Source organism: Callospermophilus lateralis, chromosome 1 (assembly GCF_048772815.1).
Source record: "Callospermophilus lateralis isolate mCalLat2 chromosome 1, mCalLat2.hap1, whole genome shotgun sequence".
Classification (NCBI taxonomy): Eukaryota; Metazoa; Chordata; class Mammalia; order Rodentia; family Sciuridae; genus Callospermophilus; species Callospermophilus lateralis.
The window spans coordinates 84,172,013-84,185,065 of NC_135305.1; the positions used below are offsets into that span (position 1 = coordinate 84,172,013).

The following is a 13,053-nucleotide window of genomic DNA, read 5'->3' on the forward strand; positions in this document are numbered from 1 at the left end:
AACAAAGATTACTGTGCAATCAAAGAGCTTCCGAGACTATCAAAAAAAAAAAAAAAAAAAGACCTATTATGATATTCCCTCCCAACCTCAACACATTATAAACCACAGAAAATTCAGTTCTATGAAATTTGATAAAAGAATTTGCTTTTGGACAGAAATAGCAATGTTTCAGTCCAAAGCCAAGTAAAACTGCCAAGTTATAAACTTCTCTAAGAAAACATTTTAATAGAAATGCCAACAGACCCTTAACTATAATAGCAATAGGTGCCAAAACAGAAATAATTTTTGTTTTTGTGGTCCTTTTAACATGAATTAGATTCAGATCTGGTGGGAAAACAGTAGGTATATAGCTCAGTGAGCAGTAAAGGTGAAGACTGTGCACTTGATTTTAAAAACAATAATGAAATCTATGTGAAACTTTCACTGAGATTTAGCAAGCAAATCTAACACTCCAAAGGAAATTTAATAGGTTTTGTGCTTACTATTCCATATTCTAAGAATACCTCAAATTACTAAAACTTAACCCAGCCAAGTAGAGTATAAAATTTGGTTTCCTGGTAGGGAGCTGCTATATAAACACATACACACAAGTTCAATTATTTAATTTTGACATTAATTCCTAACTGGAACAATACAGTTTGGTGAATCAATGAGGCTTGCCAGCCTGGGGCTAAGTACAAGTGCCACTTCAGAATCACTTCAACTTACATTCTCTGTGCAAACCTATAGATATATTAAGCAATCAGTGGGTTTAGCTTAATTGTTCAAGCACAGTTAAGTGCTATAATGATGTCTTTGGAGCAAACTGAACAGTATTTGGTCATGAGTCACCAACAATAGTTTTAAATTTGCTTTCTGTCTAGCATTTGCTAGAGAGGAGAGCTGATCAAATTGGAACCAATTCTGTGGCAACACATCCACTCCCTCCACCCAAAGAAGTACATGTATTCAAAATGGTACAACTTAACATTTGTATTAAATGAGGATTACAAATTTCATAATGAGAGCAGTGTCAAAGGCTAATTTACATGAAGCCCAGTTAGCTCTACTTTTAAAACTCCATGAAGTGTTAAACAAAGGCACAGTATGAGACATATGGAAAGTCAAGTATACGTTATTCAATTTAACAACCTTCAAGTAAAACTACCAGCTAAATCCTAGTGGTGAAACAATATAAGTTCCAGAAACCTGCCAGTTTGTTCATGCCTCACAGTCTGAACAAAGCAGCTCCCTCCACTGAAACACACTATTTCCTGGACCTTTGCATTCACATCTCTGCTTAAATGTCATTTTCCCCCAAAAAATTAAGGGCATCCACCTACTTTATGTAAGAGTTCTCTTTTTACTCTCCACCTCAACTAATACTTGCCTTTTATTTTTCTTCACAGCACTTCTCACTGAATTTATTTTTATTTACATTCTCTATTCCTATTAAACAAAAATTCCAAGAGCAAAGTGCTAACCCTATGGCTACAGCACACTTAGCACAGAAAAGGTACTCAGGAAATGTTTATTGAATGAAATGGGAGATTGAGGCATGTCCCTTGTGGTCAAGGTGCTGTCAGCATAAGAAGAAAGATCAGATATAGTAGGTAATCTTGTAACAATTATATAAATACAATAATTTTAAGTGCAAAGTAATTCACTGAAGAAAGAAATGTAGACCTTGATTTCGATAATTTGCCTTCTCTTTCTGAAAGTTCCTTCTTTTAATTTCTTCATTAACGTAAGTACAATAGCACTAACAAAAATGAAACTAAAGGTAGTAAGAGAATGATATGAATTAACCAATTCCCTTTCTTCTTTAAGAATATTTACTGAAGGGCTGGGGTTGTGGCTCAGTGGTAGAGTGCTTGCCTAGTGCAGGTAAGGCACTGGGTTCGATTCTCAGCACCACATAAAAATAAAAATAAATTAAAAAATAAAGGCATTATGTCCACCTACAGCTAAAAAAAAAAAAAAAAAAAAATATTCACTAAAGAGCTATCAAGTCTAAATCCAAATACCACAGGTTCCCTTGAGTTATTACTGGGAATCATCTGTGAGTTTTCAGTTGACTTTCCATATACTTTCCATTTCCAGATGTAAAATTTTTCTGTTGTCCCAGAGTTAGCTGTATAAGTTAAATCTGATGTTACTCTCTCTTTAAATATCCATAAAGTTGAGATAAAAAGTATTAACCATTTTATCATATGCTCCCAGATGTGGAACACATATAAAAACTCAAATATAGGGCTGAGGTTGTGGCTCAGCAGTAGAGCGCTCGCCTAGCACATGCGAGGCCCTGGGTTTGATCCTCAGTACCAAATAAAAATAAATGAATAAAGGTAATGTGTCCAACTACAACTAAAAAAAATACATAATTTTTTTTTAAACTCTTTTAAAAACAAACCCTCAAATATTGGGGTTGGGGTTGTGGCTCAGAGGTATTCACCTAGCAAGCGTGAGGTCCTGAGTTCGATCCTCAGCACCACATAAAAAAATAAAATAAAGGTATTGTGTCCACCTACAATTAAAAAAATAAATCTTTAAAAACTCAAGTATAGTATGTAATTATGTAATAATAAGAATGTAATTATAATATACTAATAATATAATTGCATATATAAATTCTAGGTTATATTTCCAACCTCTTTTAATGCAACTGTGTCAATATTGTTGAAAGATATGCAGAAGTGAAAACTTAGTTAACAGCTAACTCAGCATGAACAATGTTTCTCTACAATGCCCAGAATGCTGCTGGAGAACAAACTGTTAATAATAAGTTCTCTTTCTGGTTGTTAAGTACTGGGAATACTACCATATTTCATTATTTTTCAACTATTCACACATTGGTAGTATGTTTTCCTAAATTTTAAACTTTTAATATAGGGACTTCCTCTTTAAGTTGTTCTAATATTATATAGTTTGAGAGGGAGGAATAATTGCAGGAAGTCCCCAAATATTTAACATTGGTCTTGAATTTCAAAAACAGAAAAGGGGCTGAAGATGTGGTTCAGTGGCATGCTTGCACATCATGGGCAAGGCCCTGGATCTGAGCTCCAGCACCACACACACACATACAAAAGATTCTTGATTCAATCAGCCATACTTTTAAAAATGCCCACTAGAAGTATCTAATGGGGATAAAGATTGAATAAAACTGTTTGCCCTCTTCAAAGTCTAGTAGAAAAAAAACAGGAACAAACATAAGCATAAGACAGGGGTCCTTAAAATAACAGAGATGATAATACAATAAGAACAGAGAAGAAGGGTATGGAAAAATTAACATTATTATCATCATGTTCTTTTCATTATTATATGTTACATAATTATATAATATTATATACTATATTTTAAGTTTTTATATATGTGTTCCACATCTGGGAAAACAGTCTCATTGTTGCTATATAAAACAATCTTCTCATTCCTCTGCTTTCAGGTATACTTATGTTCAACTCCCAAGTCTTTATAACTCAGAACAGATTCTGTCCCAGTTAAACTCAAACATGAGAGGGATATGTCAAAACAGGACTTTCTTTTTATTTCTCTGGAGGTTTATCTGATTAAACAGCACCAGCCAGGGAACACTTAAAGACCCCAAAAACTGGTTCTATCTCAATCTATCTGAAGAACAAAGACTCCCTGGAACCAGTTAATAGGAATGATCTGACCTCTTATTCCTTCAAATTCTAGAATAACAGTTTCTCAACTACTACTTCTCAAGTGACTCTGGAACAGAAATGTTAAGCTTTTTCAGGTTAGAAAATAAGGCAATTCCCCCTATTTTTTCACTATATGCCAGTGCCTATCACCCAGCAAAATAGAGAAGGGACTAGTCACTGAGGTAATGAAACAGTTGGAAAAGAGTCCTCAGAAAGGAATTGCTGTGAAAAAGGGAGGAAACCACCATAAAAAGAGACTGAAGGGAAGTCTGGCAGAGTGTATCAAGAGCCCTAGACTTAACAGGAAAACTAGGATTCTAGTCCTAAATTTGTTTAAAGATGGCAAACCCCAAGCAAATCACTTACCCTTTTTGAACTTCAATTTCTCCATATATTAAATAACAGTAAAAACTAAATTGCTGAGAAGTCCACTTCTAACAATAAAACTCAATTCTAAGAGCACAAGAGACACTTAAAAGATAGATACACTATTTAATCTCAGCAGTCCATAAGAAGATTTAAAAATTTTTATTGATTTTTATCAACTACTCTTCCAGATCTTACTAATATGGGTATCTCATATCAGCTCTTCAGGATAGATGCTTAGGTAACATTCAGTAAAAGATCATGGTACTCAGAAATATAGACATAGGAAACAAACAACTCTTTTCTGGACTCAGCTCATTTCTCCAGCTTATTACTGAATGTTGGACTAGAATTCTAGTTTTCCAACTCAATCAGTTATCAATTGCTACATAACACCTATTCCCAAAACTTTATGGGTAACTTTTCTTTCTCAGAATCTGTTAGGTAAACAATTTTGACTTGGCCTAGTTGGTCAGGCTTGAGGTCACTAATGTGGCTGCGACATCTGATGCACCTTGACTGGAGCCCAGTAGTCAAGATGGCCTCACTCAGATGCTTAGTGGTTTAGTATACATATCTCCAGCAAGCTAGCCCAGGCTTTTCTGTTGGTGGGTTTTCAATAGCAAAAGAAGGCACACATCAATGTATTAAATGCTTTCAAAGCCACTTCTTGCCTAATATTTACAAAAATACCACTAGCTAAAGCAAATCAGATGGCTAAGCCCAGAGTCAATGTAGGGAATACAGAATAGAGATACAAGAGGTCATTAGAGATGGTTACTATAACAGTGTATCACATCAGTTGTTAGTTATTTTAACCAATTAATGAGAAAAAAAATATATAATTTTTTTAAAAATAGAAGAGAGAGAGAGAGACAGAGAGAATTTTTTAATATTTATTTTTCAGTTTTTGGTGGACACAACATCTTTATTTTATTTTTTTTATGCGGTGCTGAGGATTGAACCCAGCGCCCTGTGCATGCCAGGCAAGCGTGTTACCGCTTGAGCCACATCCCCAGCCCAAAAATATATAATTTAAAGGGCATTCCTCCATTTTACAATCTTTATTTCCTCCTGGAATAAATCAGAACTCTTTGGAAATAATATTCCAGAATATGAAACATCATTACACTAGTCTTCAACTCTGCCACTAAATAACAGTATGATCTTGAGATAAATTACTTAAAACATCCCTGAGTGCTATTTCCAATGTTGGTAAAATATCTCCACTTATAAAAATATCAACACTGCCTATTTATTTCATGTGGTTGTTTTTCCACTTGAACTCAGAAGTTTTTGAACACTATTTAAGACCAACCATGTTCCAAGCATTATGCTGGAGAAACCAAAGACTGAAAAGTCAGATACACTTCTGTGATGTATAAGAATATGAATAACACAAAAAAGGGAAACAATACAAATGTATAACACAATAGAAAAGATGAAAGTATGATGTATTTATATAGAAGAATGCCATACAGCTGCTGAAAGTAATGAGCTATACTTAACGACCATATAAAGGCAAGATATCTATTCACTGCACATGGACATCCCATCCCACCAGCCATATCAGTAAAGGCTACATTCTTTTTCAAAAAAATCATTTCTTTTTAGTTACACATGACAACAGAATTTATTTTGACATAATTATAGAAGCATAGAATATAATTTGTTCTAATTCAGTCCTTGGTACTTCCCCTTCCCCTCCTGCCTACCACCCTCTATTCTATTGATAGTTCGGCTATTTGCTTATAGTTTTTGTTTGTTTAAACTAATGTCTCCTGATAGTGAGATTCACTGTGCTATATTCATATATGTACATAAGAATGTTAGATCAGAGTCATTCTACTGTTTTTTCTATCCTGTCCCTCCTCCCTTCCCTTCATTCCCCTTTGTCTACTCCAATAGTCTTTTTTTTTTTTTTTTTTTTTTTGGTAGATAATAAATTCAATCCACAGTTTGACAGACTATAAACCTTCTTGCAGGGATACATCTGTTCAGAAAAAAATAATACAAAGGTGAATCTGGCTCACCTAGGAGCTGTTTCAGTGCAAAGGGGGTGCCTCTTTCCAATTCTCATAAAGGCACTGAGTAAGCTAGTGGCTCTCACAACACCATGGATGAAATTCAGGAACAGATCATGAAAAAGCAAGTCACAGAACATATGCATAATTCCATTTCTAGAATGTTCCAAATCATGGAAAATAAAACTACTATAAAGAGATTTTTAAAATGAGGCTAAACTGTAAAGAAAATCATGAGAATTAGTCACAAAATTCATGATATTGGTTATCTCTAATCAGGGAGAAAATAGGATTGGGGGAAACATGTAAGAATTGCATTTAATATGTTTGAAGTGACAGACATACCATTTTCCCTGTTCTGATCATTATATATTGTTTGGTCATTATCTGTCATATACCTGTACTTAAGAAATGTTATACAATATCCATAAATATGTACAATTATTATGTGCTAATTAGAAATAAAAATATATTAAAAAAACTTCAAAGGTAAGATAAGTCTATTTCTTAAACTGGGTGATACAGATTAGCTCAACATGTACTTGATTTATACCTTACACATATCTGATATTTTCATTCATATTCAGTATTTAATAAAAATAAGGAACAACAAAGGACTCCCTGTACTCGAAAAACTTAAACTTCAAAATATGGGCTTTGATAGAGCCACATACAGTTTGGCATCTTTAAAAAGAAGCACCAAATAGGTTAAAGCATGCTAGAGTGCTTTATAAAAAATATCTATACTATACAGTGAAAATTATGCAAGTATACATTGGTTCCTCACACTGTGAGTCATAGAGCACTTAAGTTATATTATTTATATTAAGAATAATGTATAGGGCTGGGGACGTAATTCAGTGGTAGAGCATTTACCCAGCATTTGTAAGGCCCTTGATTTAATCCCCAGGATTATCAAAAAATAAAAAAAGAATGATGTACACAGGAGCCATTTGTGATGGGTCTAATAAATATTGAAATGAAATGTGAGGAAAACCTTCAATCTGTTACTCTATGGGCTAATAAATAATATAATAATGACTCTTTTTACTTCCTCTCCAGAAGCAAAGGAAAATGTTGGATTGAGGAAACCATTCACTTCTCAAAAATCTTTTAAATTCATCTGGGGTTAAAAAAACAAAACAAAACAAAACAAAAAACAAACAAACAAAAAAAAACCTCTTTAAAATGAAAATGTTAACCACAAAGCAGTAAGTACACTATGGTCCTATTATGATACTAATGTATTTGTGTGTGTATGCGAATATACTACACATATATATACACACACATACATATTTTCCTTTAAATTTTTTTTGAGATAAGAAATAAAATTAAGCTTAGGAAAAAGATAACATACAGGAGAAATTTTTTTAAGGTTTTGTTCAAATGATCCTAAATATCTAATACTTCAAGGTTGATGAATTTAGACATCTATAAAACTGTGGGTCCACAATGGGTATCTAAGCTATGCTTTTCCCATATCCCTCTTATTCAATTTTTCTTGGTTAAGATATAATGATTTTTTAAAATCAGACTATTTAACATACAGGAAGTTTTATCTATTTTAACTGAGAAAGTGGAATTTTTTTAACCCATCATAGCTATGAAATTAATAACTATAGGATCACCAATATAAACAAGGTGGTGATATATACGAATTAATCTCATAATGATCCTGTGTCAACCAATAAATCCCTACACAAACTTTTAATCAACAATATAATGCAGATTCACATGTGTTCACAGTTATAGTAGGGTTTTAAATAGATTGATAAGAACAAAAGAGTATTTCAAAGTATTCACACAAATAAGACTACATTTTGAAAGTTAAAACAACACTTAAAAATCAAATTTGCCTGCCTTGCACACCTCCAGCTACAAAGGAGGTGGAGGCAGAGGTAGGAGGATCTTTGAGTTCAAGGCCAGCCTGGGCAATATAATTTCAAATTGTACTCTTGAAATAAAAGATCAAACAACAAGATCACACAGCAAAGAAAACAATCAACAGAGCAGAGACAACCTACAGAATGGGAGAAATGATGTACAAACTACACATCTGACAAGGGGTCAAACAACTCAATAGCAAAAAAAAACAAGAAAGAAACACAACACAAGGTAATCTGATTTAAAATAGGCTGGGGAGAGTAAGGAGGGAGGTAGGGAGGGCAAAAGGTTGACCACAAGGTAATAAACTATACTTAGGAAAAATAAGTTCCCATGTTCCTTGTACAGTAAAATGACTATATACAATAATAATGTAATGCATATCTCAAAAAAGTTAGATGAAAGCATTTTTTAATGTTTTTCCCACACACAAAAAAATGTTTGAGAAGATACATTTACCTTGATTTGAACATTACTACTACAATGTACCCAGGTATCAAAACATCAGATGTACCCCATAAATATGTGTCAATTTTTAAAACTTTTTAAAATTTTTAAAAGTCAACAGTAAGATCAAATGTACCACACCAATTTTCTTTTTATTTTCATATTTTTTGTTGTAGATGGAAACAATATCTTTATTTTATTTATTTATTTTTATGTGGTGCTGAGGATCGAACCCAGTGCCTCACATGTACTAGCCAAGCACTCCACCACTGAGCTACAACCCCAGTTCCCACCATACCAATTTTCAAACTCAACTACAGATCCACTCAAAAGAAAGAATTGTTCAGTTTATTAATTTCATCCTATAAAAGCCACACCAACACAAAGCTTACTAGTATTTTGTAGTCAAATTGCCTATGTCCACTCAATATAACAATAAAAGCTAATAATTATTTATTCCTCCATCTATATTCAAAATACTTTGGGGGAAAAATCATTGGAAATATAAGATCTTTTCAACAAACATCATTCAGTTTTCTATGGAAAAAATAGAAACTGATTTGAATTATTATATTTTACTTATTACCTCCAAAGCTTTCAGTCAAGTTTAACACAATTGGAATAAAACTCTTATTCTATTTCTACACTAAAAATACACGTACATGTGGGGCTAGGGTGGTGGCTCAGTTGTAGAGCACTTGCCTGGCATGTGTGAGGCCCTGGATTGGATGCTCAGTACCTCGAATGTATAAATAAATAAATGCCCATTAACAGCTAAAAATATGTGGGGCGGGGGGCGGGGGCACAGAGTAATTTTGAAAAATTTGGGAATTACACAAAGTCTTATCTGTAATCCTGCCATTCCAAAATACCCAGATCCTTCTATTATTTGGTATAATATGATTTTAGAATTCTATTAGTGGGTCTCCTTCTCTTACAGAGATGATCATATGACGTCTAAGTATGTTGTATGGTGAATTACATTTACAAATTTTCTGATATTAAGCCATCTCTGCATACACAGGCTAAATCAATCTTGGTTGTAGTGTTTGATCTCCTTCATTCATGGTTGGATGTAGTTTACTAACACACTTTTTAAAAGTTTTTAACTTCTACATCATGACTAAAACAGACCTCCATGTAATTTTTCTCTCTACTACTGTTTCTGTCTTAAATATCAAGAGTTACATAGGTCTCGTAGAGTAAGTTGAGATGTATTTCCCCATTTTCTTTCTTTTTTTTTTTTAATTTTGTAGTTGTACAGAATGCCTTTATTTTATTCATTTATTTTTATGTGGTGCTAAGGTTCGAACCCAGCCTCACATGTGCAAGGCAACCACTCTGCCATTGAGCTACAGCCCCAGCCCCTATTTCCCCACTTTCTATTGTCTGGAAAAGAATAAATTTTAGGTGATCTGCTCCTTGAAAATTTGGTAGACAATCATCTGTAAAACCATCTGGGCCTGTTTTCCTTGTGAGATGACTTTTTTCTTTTTACCACTTCTTTACTTTCTTCAACAGTGAAAGAACCACTCAAGCTAATTCTTGAATTCGTTCTTAAAAGTTAAATTTTGTACAGTGGTGCATACCTGTAATCCCAGCAATTTAAGAGGCTGAGGCAAAAGGATCACAAGTTTGATGCTAGCTGGGTAACTTATTTCAAAACTCTGTCTCAAAAATAAAATTTCAAAAGTCTGAGGATATATCTCAGAGTAGAATACCCCTGGGTTCAATCCCTAGTATTAAAAAAAAAAAAAAAAATAGTTAAATTTCTAGGAACTTATCTATCTCTAACCATAGTAATGAGACCAAAAATTTGCAACTATTCAAGCTATAATCTCCTTGTGTCTAAATTGAAAACAATGTATCTCAAGAGTACTAAATATGCCTCTTTTGTTTTGTTTTTATTTTTAATGTGAGATTAAGAATCTTTAAACAGGTCTAAAAATAACTGGAAATTATTGAGTAGCACAAAATCATAATAGCTACTTTCGATAAATAGAAATAGGTATGCATATATTTTAGCTACCACTTACCACCAGAAACAGGGGCATCCATGAAAACTGCTCCCATTTTCTCAACTTCTTTGGCCAATTCTTTTGAAACTGAAGGATCAATAGTACTGGAATCTATTAATAATGAGCCTTTCTTCACTTTTCTAAGTAAATAAATAAAAATATTCATAGTTTACAACTTTGAATAAACACTGCATACAACTACTTATATAGTTCAAATCAGCTAAAATATGCCAGATATCAAGGTGGGGGGGTCTTTGGCTTAGTATTAAAAACATTATTAGTTTGAACTGGTTCAAAAAATCTCATATTCATTTCCAGATCAATTATAGTTCAAAGTAAACCCAAGCTCTTCCAAATAAGCCCAAAAGAATCTAATAAACTACATGGTACACATTCTGGTTTCAGGTAAAGTACACAGTAACCATATAATATAGGTAAAGCTAAAATGTAAGCAATTTAAAACAACTATTAACTTTAAAAGGGTATTTAATAGGATTTAAATTTTTGTTTGTAAAGTCACTGAGTCTTAAAAAAGTAATTTATTTGTCTTTAACAAGCCATACTACAAATTTCACATATCTATGTAATTTCTACTAGATTAACTAAACACAATCGAAATCTAGCCATTTGCTTTAGGATTATATATTTGTTTTATAAGTAAAACTTTTTGAAGGAAGGGGGTACTGGGGGTTGAATTCAGGGACACTCGACTACTGAGCCACATCCCCAGCCCTATTTTGTATTTTATTTAGAGACAGGGTCTTACTGAGTTACTTAGTACCTCGCCATTGCTGAGGCTGACTTTGAGCTTGCAATCCTCCTGTCTCAGCCTCAAGTAATACATTTTTAAAGACAAAAATATCAAACAAGTAGGAAAACACAAGAATAAATCTGGAAATTTCACAAAGTTTTTTGTTCTCTGTAGGAAATTAAAATATACAAAGAGGAAGCAGTGTTTTTGTACATCTTACCTCAATATTCAAATGACATTCTTGTAGTAAAATGTTTCTACTTTTACTATAAGAATATATATACCTACATTGTTCCCTTATTATCTAAAAAGCCAGTGCATATTTTTATTGGCTAATATACTATGACCTCAATTATAATTTATTTAAGGGCAATGGCTAGCCCTTAATTCAAATTTCCCGAAGTTCTTACTACAAGGTAATATTAACTCAGCCAGGAATCATGACTGGAAAAGAGAACTCAGCAAGTATAAATATTAAAGAAGAAAATGGGCGGGGGAATCACTGATAAGAACTACTAAAAAGAAAAGTAAAATCTTTCTATAGGAAAAAATTGCAAACAACATGATTTAAACAACAATTTTAGACATACAAATTGTTCTAGTTCAAAAGCTTGGTATATTCCATAGAAGGACACAACGAACTATTAGAGATCACCTCTGTGTAGGTTTTACTTTATGTAACCTAAAAAATAAGAATTAAGTTTATCAGTCTTCTGTAATCTTCCTATTTTTAAGATATTAAATCTTTTTTAAAAATATTTTTAGTTTTAGATGGACATGATACCTTTATTTTATTCATTTATTTTTATGTGATGCTGAGGATCAAACCCAGTGCCTCACACATGCTAGGCAAGCAATCTGCCACTGATCCATAACCCCAGCCCAGATATTAAATCTTTAAACAACTGGAAATCATCTAAAAAATTACACATGCACTGGATATAGAAAACTGATCCTTATCCAGAAGAAAATAAAGAACCATCCATGAGAGGCAAATTATAGTTCAATGTAAAGCCAAACTCTTTCAAAGCACCCCCTGGACAAAATTAGTTTGGTGGCTGGCCACCACGCTCCAAAGTAAAGGATATTAATACAGATAGGGTCCTGTCTCCACACAAGTTTTTGCAACTTTTCCCTGAGAGGTAAGGCAGGGCCTTAACTGAAACAGGAGGGACAATGAGTCAGCAAGAATGCCTCTGGACCACACACACTGAGGGCCTGCCTGCTGGCTTCATCCAGAAGGAGTGTCTTTCAACCATCCCTGAAATCTAAACATTTATCTTATCAGTTTTCTGCCTAATATCCAAGTGTCTTTTGCTTCCAACTTTATTAGTTTTCCAAAGTAATTCAATTTCCAAAAACCTCAAATTTCATGTATTACAATTTCCTGGAATTCAACCCTTTCTTGATGTGTCCATAGAGTCCACTAGTTTGTACAAGCTCTTTGCTGAAATTCAACAACAAAAGAAGTCAGGAATAGGAACCAGTTAAGACCAGAAAACTAAGTTGGAAATTCAAGCACTATCATCCTAACATAACCACAAGGGTTTGGCAACAGGCGCCAATTAACCAAAAGGTGCACAGAGTCAGGGAAGATAGGTACTGGCTAAGGAAACTCTGACCTAAATTATGTTTTATTTAAAGAATTGCTGCAAACCTTAAATTCCAACTTCCTGAAGTGCTTACTACAGATACACTAACCCAGAGGACATACAGTAACTTTTTATTATATAATAAAATATTAAATAACAGTGTTCTTTCCAGTGTTTGGTTTTATTTTTCATAGAACCCTTTTTTTGAATTCCTAAAAGCCATAAGAAAATTACACTTTTAATAGTTGTATAGTTTAAAATGCAAACTTTAAAAGCCTCTTAAACGTTACCAATGAAAGTGTAATTTTAATGCAAGAGTTAAAG

The 13,053-nt window shown here is 33.3% G+C and overlaps 1 protein-coding gene across 1 annotated transcript in view; it reads right to left on the reverse strand.

Annotated features, from left to right (window-relative positions):
• Hibadh (3-hydroxyisobutyrate dehydrogenase) overlaps positions 1 to 13,053 on the reverse strand; it is a 102,760-nt gene that overhangs the window by 68,015 nt on the left and 21,692 nt on the right. The window contains exon 4 of the mRNA XM_076835800.2: positions 10,405 to 10,526. Coding sequence (XP_076691915.1) covers positions 10,405 to 10,526 — 122 coding nt within the window. The remainder of the gene's footprint in view (positions 1 to 10,404; positions 10,527 to 13,053) is intronic.